The sequence below is a fragment of the Saccoglossus kowalevskii genome, chromosome 1, assembly GCF_978046115.1.
Source record: "Saccoglossus kowalevskii chromosome 1, keSacKowa6.1, whole genome shotgun sequence".
Taxonomy (NCBI): domain Eukaryota; kingdom Metazoa; phylum Hemichordata; class Enteropneusta; family Harrimaniidae; genus Saccoglossus; species Saccoglossus kowalevskii.
The window spans coordinates 18091480-18106443 of NC_140641.1; the positions used below are offsets into that span (position 1 = coordinate 18091480).

At 37.3% G+C, this 14964-nt stretch overlaps 1 protein-coding gene across 1 annotated transcript; it reads right to left on the bottom strand.

Annotated features, from left to right (window-relative positions):
• Positions 1 to 1601: 1601 nt before the first annotated feature.
• LOC100367379 (cilia- and flagella-associated protein 300-like) lies at positions 1602 to 5814 on the bottom strand. The gene is made up of 7 exons (XM_006819989.3): positions 5681 to 5814; positions 4933 to 5014; positions 4504 to 4576; positions 4218 to 4384; positions 3915 to 4087; positions 2591 to 2657; positions 1602 to 2266 (listed from the first exon to the last, which is right to left on the bottom strand). The coding sequence occupies exons 1-7, from the start codon at positions 5779 to 5781 to the stop codon at positions 2138 to 2140; spliced, it is 792 nt and encodes a 263-aa protein (XP_006820052.1). The 5' UTR covers positions 5782 to 5814; the 3' UTR covers positions 1602 to 2137.
• Positions 5815 to 14964: the final 9150 nt, after the last annotated feature.

The window sequence follows — 14964 nt, forward strand, 5'->3', positions numbered from 1 at the left end:
GCTTTGTGTTTTTTTCAAGACGAAATGAAATTGTTTAGTTCTGAATCATTTTTGATGTAGGTAATGTCTTATTCTGCCACAAATGTGTTTAACTACATTTGTGTATTTCTATTTTGGTGTATATGTAAAAGTGCTAACTTACGTTTGCTTCAAAACAGGCCACATTTCCCTGGACTGAATCAATTGAATTTCCAAGCATACATGAATGTTCTTATTAGTAGAATGAGTGGTGATAGGATTACATCGTTTGATTGTCAAACGTCTTTGGTACAGACTGGTTGCATGTTTTAATACCAATGATGTTCGGCAGCAGGAATTCCCCAACTCCCAAAACAGAGTTAAACAGCTGATATGCAATTCACATTGGCATGTCTTTTCTTTGATGCTAAATAGTGTTAAAGAAGGTCTTTACCACGCTTGCAATAATCCATTTATTGCAATATGTAGCCTTTCCATCATTTACAGCGAGCGCAAGATATTTACATACACCTCACTCCCGTAGGCGATTACCGAGGGACATTGCAATATCTCAAGACACTCCAATGACTGCTGTAGACGCAATAAAGTTCATACACTGCTCACGTGACAGTTAATCAAAACGCCGGACGCAAGTCTTTTATGTGTGGCCACAAAGAACGAGGGGTAGTTGGAATATTCTATTCCTTTATAGGCACAAAAATCATTGCTGTGTAACACTTGGATGAAATATAATACGAACATAAAACTGGGAATGAATATTACCAAAAAATGATAAATGTAAATTTCTTTGATTGGTAGTTTATTGAGATGTGAGTGTCCCATTAATTTTTTTGTATAATGGCTGGTCCCATTGCCAGTTTTACAGAATACTCATCGCCCAGTTAATCCTTCTCTGGAATCTTTTAATTAGTTTCACCTCCATACCGTCGCCATATACCAGTTTCAAATATCCTTTAGATCTCAGAAAAAAAATTGATAAACTCAACATTCAGCTGACAACTGCCGCTACTCCCCTCGGAACATACGCCGCACAATCCCTTGAATCGTTGCCCTCGCTAGTCCAACATCCTCTGTTGTCGATCATTCACAAGAAGCGAATAATTTCCATCAATGTCTTTGTCTAAACGCTTTGACATAATAGCAATAATTGTTCAAAATCAGAAACTATATTCAAAACTAAACTGTTCTCACAAGGGTAATTTCATTATATGTTATGGGTGTTTTTAAATATTTGTATCAACTAGGTTTATTATTTTCGGGAAACTTTCAAAATACCCGGTAGAAATTATTAAATGAACGAGCATATGTATGCATAAAATAATAAAGTGTCCGATATCAACAATGAGAAAAACACGATTGTCTGAATGGACGCTTACACGTTGTAATAGTTGAACCCATCTGAAACCCTAGGCCGTTGTTGACTGTCACGTATGCATGTATGTAACTTTATTGCGTCTACAACGATCACTGGAGTGTCTAGGAAAGTGTCTGGGGATGTTGCAAAGTCCCTCGGTAATTACCTACCGGGTGTGGGAGTTAGGTGTATGTAAATATCTTGCGCTCGCTGTAAATGCATGCTCGCATAAATAACTTTGAATTTTTATTATAAAACTCACAAATAATTCAGTAATCTCTCAATATTTAATTGACACTTGTTATAAACATAATGTAGAACACTAAAGAAAAAAATATCACTTCAATTGTTTCTGGCAACATTTTAGATTCCCATTTTACAAATTTGGGATCAAATGTACATAATTTGCCATTGGCAACTGACATCAAATTTTTTAAAAAATATGGATTTTTTTTTATGAAAGGTGAAGACAACTCAAAGGGTTGCGAATAATGTACAGGTTGCATTTTAGGACTAAACAAAAACAAAAAAATACAGCAAGGATCACATAGACAGCCTAATTACATTTTATAAAAAACATGGATGTGCAACCGTGATAGCGCAATAAAATCATCATTACAACCACAGATGGTAGAATACTTATAAATTTAAGCAAATAAATAACAATATTCCATGGACAGTATTCTTTTATATAGAGATGTACTTGATGCTAAGATTTCTGCTGTAATCTTCCAAATCTTCAAAGATGGAGTAAACAACAAACACTGCCCAGCTGAACCATGTCTATTTGACTAGGATTTAGAACTACCAAATAGAAGAACCCCATCTATGATAACACACAGTCAGTTGTCTTTTAATTGGGTCGATGATAACATAGCAGAAAGTCTGTTCGTGTTCCTTATCATCTGGATATATGCAAAAATTGTCTTTGTCCTGCGGTGATAAGAAATCAACATTTGAATTAATGTGTGACATTTGAAACTGCTGTAATTTATTCCAGCAACTTGTCCTTGTCCTTAAAGGCGCAATATGGTCATAGCTGCATATAGTGACATGTAGCAAGTCTTAACAACAAAAAACAAAAGTTCGCGTCACTTTGAATGGAGATAACAAGAACAGTTTCTCTACCGAATAAAAAAAATAATCAGTATTAAATACTGCATCAAAAACTTCAGTATATTTGAGGCAACAGGCAGGGAATCAGACTTGATGTTCATTGCCAACTGGTAACGAGTCAAAGTAAGTAAGTGTACTTACCATAGCTTTCACTAAAAACACTTGTGAGATGATTTTCAATTCTTTGGACTCTGGATCTTTTTGGACACTAAAAGCAAAATAAAAATTCACATACAAAATATAAGTCCAAAATGCTCAAACACGCATATATAATTCAGATTTTTAATGTTGACTTTTTGAATGCTGTAAATTGTTGTACATGTAAACACGTGTAAATATTTTTTTTTCACAGCCGAAAAAAATCACACTCACACTGATACATCTATGTTACAGCGGGCACAAGATATTTACATACACCTAACTCCAGACACATTCCTAGACACTCCAGTGACCGATGAAGGCGCAATAAAGTTACATGCCCACTCACATGACAGTTAATCAAAACACCAGATGCAGTATAACTTTGATGAGGGGTAGTTATACTATTCCATTTGCTTTGTAGGTACAAAAATCATTGCTGTATAACACTTGGAAGAAATATAATACAAACATGAAACTGGTAATGAATATTACCTCGATAAATGATAAATGTTTGTTGAGATGTTGTCAATGGATTTATATTAATAATATTAGCGTTGTGAGTGTCGCATTCAATTTCTCCCATAATGGTAGTTAATCTTTCCCTGGAATCTTCTACTTAGTTTCACCTCCACACCGTCAACATACACCAGTTTCAAATATCCTTCAAATCTGAGACAAGATTTGATAAACTCAATGAACTTGACGACAGCTGATACTCCTGTTTGAGAGTATCCAACCAATGCAACAGAAATGACGTATAATAGCAATAATTGTTCAAAATCAGAAACTGCATTCAAAACTAAACTCTTCTCATTAGGATAATTTAGAAAACTTCATTATATGTTAGGGCGTTTTTAAATATTTGTTTCAACTAAGTTTATTATTTTAACAAAACGTTCAAAATAGAATTTATTAAATGAACAAGCATATGTATGCATGAAACAATAAAGTGTCCGATATCAACAATGAGAAAAACATGATTGTTTGATGAATGTTTGACTTGACGCTTACATGTTGTAATACCGTAGTTGAACCCACTGTAACTTTTGTGTTTGATTTGTTCATGTGTCTCGGTTTCTAATAATTTCTCAAAATACCAATGACAGTGTTTGTAGCAGAGATTTCACCTACCCCCAAAAATTACAAGTCAACTCAAAGTTGGCAATACAGTTTCCACATGAATGAGGATGTCGAGTTATACACTGACATGTTCAACAAGATTAAAATCTGACAAATAAGTTGAAGTGAATATGTACTCAATTCTGAATGAACCAAACAAGTACTCCTAAAACAAGAAATACTGAAATGTAATTTTTATAATTACCTGATCAGATCTTTGTAAAGTGACTTTGTTGTGTCTAAATACGGCTGTGCATTATCTTCAAACTGACAAACTGGACCACCCAAGCATATATGCTTGAAAAGATGAAACAAAAACTCCTCTCTTTCTTCATCACTGTAAGCTTCGTAATTATCCGAGTCCTCCATCAGCAACATCTGTATGGTAGTGCAACAAAATCAATGATCATAATTAATATGTATGGGTAAATACATACTATTTTTGTATGAAGCTCAAATTCAATATCGGGTCTATGATTAAATCCATGCCAGATACACTATAATTTACCTTTCTTAATTCATCAGATATCTGAAAACCTTCACAATATTCATCAAAACATTTATGTATCTGATCATTCTCTCTTAAAATTCCTTCTGAGTGAAGTCTGTCAAAAAACGTCATGGACAAAATACTGCAACGAATACTCTGTACAGAGACTTTTTCTGCAGCCATGCCTAAAAAGAGAAGTATGTATATTTATTGGTTTTAAAATTTTTTTTTTAAATCTTGCTTTGGTGTATATGATGCCAGTATAATCGGGAGAGAGGTGTCTATGATATAATATATGACTTACCCAGCGGTGCCCATGATCCTGAACTTGATACAACTTGTAATGTGGAGATCACTGTAGGATCTTGAAAGAAATCCTACAGGCAATAATACAGTGTTGAAAACCATGTACAAGGTAAAAAGTAAGCTTAAAAAATAATTCTGGCATTTCATAGATTACTCACTCAACACTAATATTTTGCACAATAAGCATGTAAATTGATTGCAAAGTCATGATGAATGGAACAGTCACTTTAATCACTATGGCAACTATACCGGTAAATTGATTAGTATGTGGGGAAAACTTTTTTGGGAAAATTAGAAACATGATATATTTATCAGCCAATCACGGTCACCCACTGACTTGAGATTGGAGAGTGAGTATATAACCAGCAGAACGGGGTTGAGTACCCAGGCTAGTAGAATAAATTACGTTTGTTTGTTCTATACTCACCAAGAAAAAGTCATCTTTTTGATACGACTGGAAATGTTTATCATAACTATAGTACTGTGTTTTTATTTTTCCTTTTAAGTCCCTGCAATTAAACAAATTTGCATTAATATTATTGTGTACTAATGTACATGACGTAACTATAGCCCTGCATAAAGGAAAGAGTGTTAGGAGTTTGGGATTTTACAGTCAGGCTTGCGGTTGGGGGGGGGGGGGGGTGAGCGTATGTTCCTAAAACCCATCACCACCACCCTCCCGACACACAGTCCTGTACAAAAAAAAAAGCTAATTTATTTTTTTGTATTTATATTCACTTCAACGTTAGGGCAGAATATAGGATATATTATGTTTATTTGCGTACAATTTGAAATGATCATTTCCTATTCGTTGGCATATACATTTTATCTGTTACAAATGAGTGACGTAAATACAAGAAAAAAAAAAACTTGCATAAACATGTTGACGTATCGAGTACCGGTACACCACATATTTTCTGATTTCGCTTTGATTATACAATTGTCATGGAAACCCCTAGCATGAACTTGAAGGCTGTTTAAATGTAAACATTATCCGTCACTCAGAGCACGGTTACTAAAATAAACTGTGCTCAGAGGTACATGTATACTGTACTCTGAATAGTTGTGTGTTATGTTGTGCACTAAGCCCTAACTCGGCCCATCGGTCCGACGGAAACGCACAACACTGTACCCGGTACTGTTCCCAGGGTCTGCGTGACAAAAAAATAGCTTACCATTTCATTAACAAATCTTGAGTATCTTTACTTTCCAGCGTTGAACACTTTTTTCCTTTCAACTCGCTGAACGAGAACTTTCCACCTGCAGATTCCGCCATAACTATTTGTATTTGGTGTGATAGGCGGCGCTGTACTAATGGTTTTGATTTTTACCGCTTGATGGCGCCCTATAGGACACTAAAATGATAACGACTTTAATAACTCGTACCAGAGGTACATTACTTGGGGTTTGCAACTCGCATAGTACTGTATGGTGACATCATGTCAAGATCCCATTCAAGTCTCTTCTCGTAGATAGCGAGACTGAGGCTACGACCTTCTGACATGACGCATATCAATGTTCAAGGTTTGTAATGAAAAAAATAAACTTTTCTTGTCACCATCATAGTGAAAAATGTAATACATCGAAAATGTACAGAAAATATAGTTCTCGTAATCCGTCATATCGTGGGCAGCTATTTTGATCCACCTGGACATCCCAGTATCCGAGTTACCTCGGGCATGCGCATTCGCATTTTTTCTGCGTTGGAACGTTTATGCGAGAGCGAGATTGTGACGGGATCTTGGTATCATGTCACCGTAGTTACAAACCCCAAGTAATGTACCTCAGCTCGTACATTGTATATCAGATATATTGAAATTGAATAGTGGTTACTTTTATTTTAAATTAACAAATGTTAATAGTGTCCAAACTGAGACTCCTCAACTTTCCCGTCGTTTCACCGTGAAAAACTGCGATGTGCACAAGTAATTTCGGTTGTTAGGATGGACTCTGATCAGACATTTTGCGCAGTTTTTGAGCTGCTTCAAGTTCGGCAGCCGAATCGTTGTTATTTTCACCACTCGTACTATTCGGCGTTAGGGGCTCACTCAATGTACCAAATTCAACTGAGATCATTTGTGAAATTATTTTAACGCATGGTTTATCAAAGCATTTGGATTTATTTAAAATCTGATCATCACAAAAAGATTATGATTGTGTCAATCCTGATTTTAACACGAAAATAGCATGATACTTGACAAATAAACTATTAATTATTCTGAATATTTTTTTTTATACATGACACGTTTATGTAGTGTATTGGCATGGTTGTGTGAACGTGTCAAAGTCATATCTTACATTCATCAGTTTCATTTAGACCATTTCGTTGAGAAAAATGTTTATCTGCGCACCTTGCAATTTTAGATATTGACCAACTACCGTCACATGTCGCAACTTGTTGATTGAAATGAACACATGCTTTTGTATTCATTATGACAGGTTTTAAATTATTGATACCACTCTGCCAACATGTTCTTACTAAGCATATAGAGTCGGCAGCCTATAGTGTGAAATAAAACAAAAATTAAATTAAAGCGGGAGGGTCGTCACCTGCGCACGCGCGGGAATTGAGTCCCAAGCGACGATAACAACACACGCTAAAAACGCAAAGGCTCTTGGGTAGAGGCTTGTTTGTGAACAATGACACGCTATGGCCATCCGACGCATGCACAGGTGACGACACCCCCGCTTTAATAATGAAATTGTGATTAACATAATACTACGAATCGTTATTTTAAAATTGTTAACTTGTTTCAAGTTGTTTTATATATTTATTACATTTTATTACAAGCTCAGATTTGATATCATCGTTTAGCCAGTAATGGCACTACACATATTTTGATTCTCACTAATAACAATGCAGGTGACATACTTTCTATTTAATATCTAAAATCTTTTCTATTTTTATAGCAGCACCTTCCCAAATAAAAAAAAAATGTAATATTTGAAAAAATAAGAGTTAGTCACTAAACCATGTACTTTCACACTCAAGCAAGAGAATAGACATGTTGGTGAACTAGCCTTGCACTGTGAGTGTTTTATTGTTTGCAGTCTTAAAAACACCAGTTTTTTCACAAATAAAAAAACTGAGAAAAAATGCAGACCTCACATCATTTTACTGTATTTTTGAGTGGGTCAGCAAAGTTTCCACATACAAAAATACACATACTATTTCTATTTAATTTATTTTATTTTATAGTTATCTTCATATTTTACAATCCATAGACTTATATTTGAATCTGTTCTTTCAAGACATTTTAAAAATGTATTTTCGAAGCATAACAAAAAAACGACTAGATTTGGTGTCCTAGTTTCCACCCAATTCATATTGGAATATTGCCAGCAATAATTAATAAATCTTGTTCAGCATACCATTTATTCCCGACATCATATTCAGTGGCTAGTTCTCAGGATCTACAACTTACAGTAATAAATAAACAGAAATCATATCAAATTTTGATTGGGACCATACTATTTCAAGCTGCAGGGTGTCTAAACAATTACCCGTCAACCAATCAACACATCTTCCACCCACCACAAAAATTGTATCCATAATTGCGCAAACATGAATTCCTCCACCCCTCCCAATACACCTTACACCATTAATCCTTCCTATACAAAAAGCTGAGCCAATAGATGCACGCGACTCATCAAAGTTTTGACCAAACACTCATTCTAATTATCGATGAGCGAGGGTGATATTTACTAATATAAAAGGATCTTTTAAAAGAATTAGAACTGGCATTACATAATATATCATTTTAGAAAAATGTAAAAAATAGCACTGTCCGCCTAATTTTTTTTTCAGGCACACTCTTGGAATAAGCAACGACCGAAACGTTTGTGTACAAAACGTCCGTTCATCATTTTAAGAAGGGGGATTTACGTAAAGGTAAATTCTATATGGCTTGTGATTTGGAGGAAAATATCGGTAAATTTTGAAGTTATGTCTGGTTTCGAGTTCAATATTTCCCCCTGGGCATTGTTTATACTGCAAGTAATATCACGAGTTAACAATATTATATATTCAGTGTGCAATACAACTTTAGGAAATACCATATTCAAAAATTGACCCCGGGTAAAATATGGTAATATTTAATTTTAAAACAGAACGACCGATGTGTTTTTTAGAGGGCGTATGTTTAAGCTAGTATCAGATGAAACACCGGAGCTGCTTACAACTTGACGAAGCCCATCCTACAAAAAGGCGACAATACTAGGTGCATTATAGCTGAATTACCATGTTCCGTTCCTGGATGCATAGTTCAGAAACCACGGAATGTATTGATCCCTTCGTCTAATGTGTTCAATAAACCAACATAGCGCCATCATAAATGCTTCTACTTTCGTCTTCAACTTCTAGTAATGATTTTACTCTCAAAATAACGTACTAGTAATTGAAAATACATGTATACAAATAAATTGTATGTGTATGTGTATGTTTAGTATTGTGTCAAAGGTCAATAAGTTGCAATCACTGTGATGTCCGGAAATCTCTCACCGCGATGTCACCTGATAAGATAAGATGCGATAAATCGACTATTTATTATACATGTAATAGAAATGGATTTGTGGCCAATATACATGGTATGCTAGACTGGCGCAGTCGCGGCGATTAATTTGTTTTTGTAGTTTAAATAAAATCAAAAAAAAAATCGCTAAATTGAGGTGTTAGCGCGAAATCCCCTGTAACTACGAAATCACCCCCGACTGGTTTTCAACGGGTAATTATGTTAATGAGTGTTCTAACTGACAATCATCTAAGCCAATCACAACGTCTCTTCAACTGACCTCTGATTGTAGCAGCTGATTTTTTTTTTTTTAATTCTACGACTATTACTTTTTTACACATTGTGATGAATTACAAACGACGACTACGACAAACTCGAATTTCAACGTGCCGTTGACCTCATTATGCACGTATTTCCTCACCCGCCTCATTATAATATGTGCATTCATGAATATTTAATAACAATGAATTTCCTGCAGAATACACCAGTCGATTTAGGCTAACACTTCCATTTCGCGACTATTTTTGTTATTTAATTTAAACTACAAAAACAAATTAATCGCCCGACTGCGTCAGTCTAATGGAATGCCTGGGCATGGCAACTTTATTACCCAACGTGCACGTATATTTCAGTGGATGGTTATATTTTAGATTCAGTGACGGCGGCACATTGTGGGGGAGTGGGGAGTCCCCCATTCGAAAAAAAAAATTGGGGGGAAGTCGCCCCTTCAAAAATCAAGCTGAAAGCCTTTGCGTCAAAAATGCAAGAAAAAGGCATTTCAAAGAGTCTAGATTTCAAAATTTTTAAGAGGGAGCATGCCACGGACCCCCTAGTAAGGTCACACTTTCGGCGCAAGGTTGGTGAGCAGATCTCGCCCCTCATGCAAAATTTCGTGCAACCGCCTCTGAGATCACACAAAATAGGCATATATACTACTGTTTAATACTTTATTTTAGCTGGAATTAATTTTCGCTGAAAAAAGTTTTTAAGTGTTTTGCATGGAATTTATTTTCACTGATTTTTGTTGAATGTAAAACATAGGAAGAAATGTATATTCGCTGGATTTTATTTTCACTGAATCATCCCTTCAGCGAAAATAGCGAAAATTAATTCCAAGCGAAAATAAAGTACTAGTATTCAACATTTAGTAAAACATAGTGCATTACACAATCTCGGATACGCCGTACGCCTCTATTAAACCGCCGTCAAATATTGTTAGTATATCCCATAATGCAGTGCGACAATGACATCACAGCAAATCTGCCTCCAATAATTGAACATTCTGAACTCTCTCCTGGAAAATGACCCGGGGGATCACTAGTAGAAACCACAGACGGGTTTTAAGGGTTCAATAAGTTATGTTTCAAAATGGGGAAGAGGTCCCTTTTTGACATTTTTAATAGTCAAAGGGGTACTTTTAGACATTTTCAGGACTCAAGAAGGTCGTACTTTTGCTGTATTGAAGTATTTATGTGATACGTGTCAATGACATGTCCATTTCACCATGACTTCTTCTACAGAAACATTGATTTTGGTGTTTTCATATGACGAATTTATCCAATTATAGCTATCCCATTCCTTTATTTTTTTTGGTTTCCAATAGCCTTACACATTTGGATGTCCCTACACATGTTAAAACAGACTTTGATGGGAAAACAAATTGGTTGTGCCGATAAACAAGCATGAAAATCTTTGCTGTTACTTCATGGACGTTTTCTAGGAGTTATGTTTTTCAAAATACAAGGTCTTTAACAAAAAATAACGTATACTTATTGTCGTCGGATTAACACCAAATTTTCACATCTTTAAGGTGACAGTGAGAGGAACTTGAATGTGTCCAGACAAACTATTTCATCGATTATTTACCAACGAGTTGTGGTTTGAGTTGGGGCAATGCGACTAAAACAGTAATTGAAATTCAGCACACTATTTTTTTAAAAACGCGTTGCTTGAATAAAACTGACTAGGCACATTCAATCTACCAGACTATTGAACAACTAGGAAAAGTGAAAAAAATACTTCTTATCGCCAGCATCAATGCGTAATTATTTTTTTACAGAAAAAGTAATTTTTACCTTTGATTGAGTAACGCGTCGTAGAATGCAGATACGGGCATGGCAAACACACCTTTGAAAAGCTTGAAGTCTGGCGATTCTAAAAATATATATTTTCTTGGGTCTATTTGTAGTCATTTAGTTACAATTAGAAGATGAAAACAAGTATGCAAAAAATAGTCCCGCTACCTTAAACCACCGTAAAAGGTGTGCTTTTATTGACAATTTGTTTCAAGGGGTGGATTTTTGAGGCATTTGGACACCCGAACCGTGATTTTCACCAAAAGTTGGTGCCTCACATAACCTTATGTGAATAATACAAGTGGACCACCCAACTAGTTTTGGTACTTTAACTGGAAGTAATAAAAGCTTGTTTGGTTTCAATTGTACTTTTGATATTTACTATGGCATAGCACATTTCAGTTGACCCTGTACTATTAAATGACTATGTACATTTCTACTTGAGTGGGTGCCGTGACATACAGAGATACCAGTATGCTAAATACTTATCAATGACATCAATGCCGAACTGACACATAGTGTCCCTCTATTGCTAGATAGACGCTGCTGAACTGACCTATAGTCACTCTATTGCTAGATAGACTCTGCTGAACTCACACATATTTCCTCTATTGCTAGATAGACGCTGATGAACTGACACATAGTTCCTCTATTGCTAGATAGACGCTGATGAACTGACACGTAGTCTCTCTATTGCTAGATAGACGCTGCTGAACTGACACATAACCCTCTATTGCTAGATAGACGCTGCTGAACTGACACATAGTCCCTCTATTGCTAGATAGACGCTGCTAAACTGACACATAGTCCCTCTATTGCTAGATAGACGCTGCTGAACTGACACATAGTCCCTCTATTGCTAGATAGACGCTGCTAAACTGACACATAGTCCCTCTATTGCTAGATAGACTCTGCTGAACTCACACATATTTCCTCTTGCTATATAGACGCTGCTCAACCGACACATAGTTGCCCTATTGCTAGATAGACGCTGCTGAACTGACACATAGTTTCTCTATTGCTAGATAGACGCTGATGAACTAACACGTAGTCTCTCTATTGCTAGATAGACGCTGCTGAACTGACACGTAGTCTCTCTATTGCTAGATAGACGCTGCTGAACTGACACATAGTTCCCCTATTGCTAGATAGACGCTGCTGATCTGACACATAGTTCCTCTATTGCTAGATAGACGCTGCTGAATTGACACATAGTCCCTCTCTTGCTAGATAGGCGCTGCTGAACTGACACATAGTCCCTCTATTGCTAGATAGACGCTGCTGAACTGACACGTAGTCTCTCTATTGCTAGATAGACGCTGCTGAACTGACACATAGTCCCTCTATTGCTAGATAGACGCTGCTGAACTGACACATAGTCTCTCTATTTCTAGATAGACGCTGCTGAACTGACACATAGTCTCTCTATTTCTAGATAGATGCTGCTGAACAGACACATAGTCCCTCTATTGCTAGATAGACGCTGCTGAACTGACACATAGTCCCTCTATTGCTAGATAGACGCTGCTAAACTGACACATAGTCCCTCTATTGCTAGATAGACTCTGCTGAACTCACACATATTTCCTCTTGCTATATAGACGCTGCTCAACCGACACATAGTTGCCCTATTGCTAGATAGACGCTGCTGAACTGACACATAGTTCCTCTATTGCTAGATAGACGCTGATGAACTAACACGTAGTCTCTCTATTGTTAGATAGACGCTGCTGAACTGACACGTAGTCTCTCTATTGCTAGATAGACGCTGCTGAACTGACACATAGTTCTTCTATTGCTAGATAGACGCTGCTGATCTGACACATAGTTCCTCTATTGCTAGATAGACGCTGCTGAATTGACACATAGTCCCTCTCTTGCTAGATAGGCGCTGCTGAACTGACACATAGTCCCTCTATTGCTAGATAGACGCTGCTGAACTGACACGTAGTCTCTCTATTGCTAGATAGACGCTGCTGAACTGACACATAGTTCCTCTATTGCTAGATAGACGCTGCTGATCTGACACATAGTTCCTCTATTGCTAGATAGACGCTGCTGAATTGACACATAGTCCCTCTCTTGCTAGATAGGCGCTGCTGAACTGACACATAGTCCCTCTATTGCTAGATAGACGCTGCTGAACTGACACATAGTCTCTCTATTTCTAGATAGACGCTGCTGAACTGACACATAGTCTCTCTATTTCTAGATAGACGCTGCTGAACAGACACATAGTCCCTCTATTGCTAGATAGACTCTGCTGAGCTGACACATAGTCCCTCTTTTGCTAGATAGACGCTGTTACTATGACAATTATTATGCTGCTCAAACATACCAATAACTAATCATGTTAGTGGAGTCGAGTGGCGGGTCATGGGGCAAAATGAAACATCTTGTGATGGAGCCGATGTCAATGACAGAGGTGTCGGAGGAATTTTTGCATGAGGTGGCGGGATCTGCTCACCAACCTTGCGCCGAATGTGCAACCTTACTAGGGGTCCGAGGGCATGCTCCTCCTTAAACAATTGAAATCTAGACTCTCTGAAATGCTTTTTCCTGTATTTTGAGGGGCAAATTTTGCTGATAAAAAAGTTGTCACCGCCTCCTCTGCTCCCCTCTGCCGCCGCCACTAAGTTTCATGTGAAATAAACGAAATCATACCTCGTTTGTCACTTTATGTTGGCAGTTGAAATCCTAATGATTGGTAGCTCATTTGGCGCACATTGATTTGCTAGATAGACGCTGATGAACTGACACGTAGTCTCTCTATTGCTAGATAGACGCTGCTGAACTGACACATAGCCCTCTATTGCTAGATAGACGCTGCTGAACTGACACATAGTCCCTCTATTGCTAGATAGACGCTGCTGAACTGACGCGTAGTCCTTCTATTGCTAGATAGACGCTGCTGAACTGACACATAGTCTCTCTATTTCTAGATAGACACTGCTGAACTGACACATAGTCCCTCTATTGCTAGATAGACATTGCTGAACTGACACATAGTCCCTCTATTGCTAGATAGACGCTGCTGAACTGACACATAGTCCCTCTATTGCTAGATAGACGCTGCTGAACTGACACATGTTCCCTATATTGCTAGATAGACACTGCTGAAGTGACACATAGTCCCTCCATTGCTAGATAGACACTGCTGAGGTGACACATAGTCCCTATATTGCTAGATAGACACTGCTGAGGTGACACATAGTCCCTATATTGCTAGATCGACACTGCTGAGGTGACACATAGTCCCTATATTGCTAGAAAGACGCTGATGACCTGGCACATAATCCCTCTATTGCTAGATAGACGCTGCTGAACTGACACGTAGTCTCTCTATTGCTAGATAGACGCTGCTGAACTGACACATAGTTCCTCTATTGCTAGATAGACGCTGCTGATCTGACACATAGTTCCTCTATTGCTAGATAGACACTGCTGAATTGACACATAGTCCCTCTCTTGCTAGATAGGCGCTGCTGAACTGACACATAGTCTCTCCATTGCTAGATAAACGCTGCTGAACTGACACATAGCAACTGACTTATATGGCAATTTAACTTCAATGATCCGTAACATAAGTTTTGTGACTATGTGGAATGTCTTTCTCGCCGCCTCACATACAAATACGCCATATAACTTGAGGGGTCAGCCATTAGTAAATGTATGCATGTACCTAGAACCATAGCGTGTTTGCTGAAGGGCTTCTCCATTATATAATGGCTTTAATACTCAGAAAGTTTTTCTAATGTACCAAACCCAAATGGAATCATAGGCAGTGGCGGATCCAGGGGGGGGGGCATCATGCATTACATTGTAAAACTGTTCTGGATCAAGGAGATGCTTGGCAATTATTGGCCTGTGTAT